The 2051-nt window shown below is 47.5% G+C and overlaps 1 protein-coding gene across 1 annotated transcript; it reads right to left on the bottom strand.

The window, feature by feature from the left end:
• Positions 1 to 114: 114 nt before the first annotated feature.
• LOC119346773 lies at positions 115 to 2045 on the bottom strand. The gene is made up of 3 exons (XM_037615939.1): positions 1619 to 2045; positions 1215 to 1444; positions 115 to 1086 (listed from the first exon to the last, which is right to left on the bottom strand). Exons 1-3 carry the CDS (start codon positions 1974 to 1976, stop codon positions 343 to 345), a joined length of 1332 nt encoding a protein of 443 aa, XP_037471836.1. The 5' UTR covers positions 1977 to 2045; the 3' UTR covers positions 115 to 342.
• Between the last annotated feature and the right edge of the window lie 6 nt (positions 2046 to 2051).

The raw sequence follows: 2051 nt of genomic DNA, 5'->3' as shown, positions 1-2051 counted from the left end.
ATACTCCCTCCGTTCCTAAATAGATGACTCAACTTTGTATTAAAATAGTACAAAGTTGAGTCATCTATTTAGGAACGGAGGGAGTAGTAATTAATCAGAGAACAGACCATAGCAGATCAATCAACACAGAAATGCTTTCAAACAGCATATTAGAAGTCACAGTCAATACACAACCAAACAAACAGGTGCCTGGTGCATCAGTCATAGTTGGACAGGTTATATATATAGCTAATCCGATGCAGATGCATAGCATAAGGCATAGTTGGACACCTTACATATATAAGCAAACACGATGCAGAAATACTACTATAGGTACTTCAACAAGCTAATACCAAGCAGTTCTTAAAAGATTCGTTCCGTGTCAGGCTCTCCATTCAGCCCCACTTGTGTGAACGCAATCTCTGGTTCGTCCCTTTGAAAATCCCTGTCAACAACCGCAAGCATCTCCATGTCCGAAGCAAGACGGGACCAAGCAACACAGATCTCCACCTCGGCACCGAGGAGGCAACACCGACCACGATCTATGTTGCATTCTTGGGCTTCGAAGCAGACCTGAGCTTTTGCAGGGAGAACGCCGGGTGGTGCATAGGCCTGTATTTCAACTTCCAGCTGTCCGCTTGGTTCTACAGAAACAACTTGCCTTGACAGATAAAGGTATCCATCTGAATCCGCAGGTCTTCTTCCATCTTTTGAATCAAGCAGCAAGATTTCCCCAGACGAAGGCTGAGCAACATACTTGAATTCACCATCACTGTCCTCCATAAGTTCCCGTGATGCTGGGGAGCAAGCAACCCGAACACCATGTCCAAAAGGCCACGCCCCATTGTCTTTGACGACGCGTACGCCAAAGATGGTGGCCTGGACCGAACCTAGAAATCGCTCCAAGCGTAACTCCATCGTGCAGAAGCAGTTCTGAAAGCAGATGGTGGATACACCAATACGGCATTGGATTTGGCGGTATGTATCTGTGATCAACGGCCTGTCCCGAGACTTGACACTGCCTTTCACCATAAGCTGGACCTCATAATTAACATAGTCCTCAAAGAAAACAGCACGAGACGGGCCGATCAGGCGCAGATAAGGATCCTGCATGCAAAAGCATCACCATATCAGCCACAGCATTAATTAATAATCAACAAGGGAGGACGCAGGCAGACAGGCAAGAAGATCCCCAAAAAAAAATGGAGAGCAAATTAATATACCAGCAACCGTACATTTTGAGTAAGTTTTTGGGAGTTGCTCCTATCGCAAAAGAAGAGAAGGTTGCGGTTGTAATCCACGCCATCACGGGCAGCGACCACACCATACACGGACAATGGAAATTTGAAGCCGCCTTTCACCTCTGTAAGCTTGACAGAGAAGATCTGCACGGCAGGTTCTATGCCAGCGCCGCATGGGATGCGCCCAGGTGCCAAGTGTGTAAACTGCATGGAACTCACTGTCGCTGCACCCAAGTAAATCGGCTGTCAGAAATCTAACATGAACAGATACGTGCTAGATAAGCAGTAGAGTAAATCCCCTATTCCCTTGTTAAGGAAGGAAGGACAACCGTCGATGGTAAACTAATTAAATTAACCAAGAATGAGAAAACAAAGCCGCATGGTTAATTACTACTCACTCTTGTTAAGGAAGTGGCCGCTGCGTCGGCTAAACGCAGTCTCCCAGCCACGACGGAAGGACTCAAACTTGAGCTCCTCGGTAGACATCACCCTCTTCTCCTTGGCTAATTGTGCCTCTGATTTGCCTCTGTCTACCTCATCGTCATCAACACAATCAGTGTCAGCTCGATCATGGCCATCACCGTTTATGGACACTTTTGCCGTTGTGTTGGTGGGAATGGGATCAGGTTTCTCTGATACATCGGTATCTTGGGCATCTGCCTCCATCACTGCCTCAGCATCAATCTCCGAAATTGGTGTGGAGCCGGTGATCCTCTGGACCCCCTCCTCCTCCATGGCTGGCTTGCCACACTCCATCTCATCCTCTTCCTCGTCGTCACCAGAACCATCAGCGCCATCATCATCATCTGAAACTGGATCTGCTCCTAATGT

This window comes from Triticum dicoccoides, unplaced genomic scaffold, assembly GCF_002162155.2.
Source record: "Triticum dicoccoides isolate Atlit2015 ecotype Zavitan unplaced genomic scaffold, WEW_v2.0 scaffold50326, whole genome shotgun sequence".
Classification (NCBI taxonomy): domain Eukaryota; kingdom Viridiplantae; phylum Streptophyta; class Magnoliopsida; order Poales; family Poaceae; genus Triticum; species Triticum dicoccoides.
The sequence above is the reverse complement of the archived record's forward strand: the minus strand, read 5'-3'. Positions and strand labels throughout refer to the sequence as shown.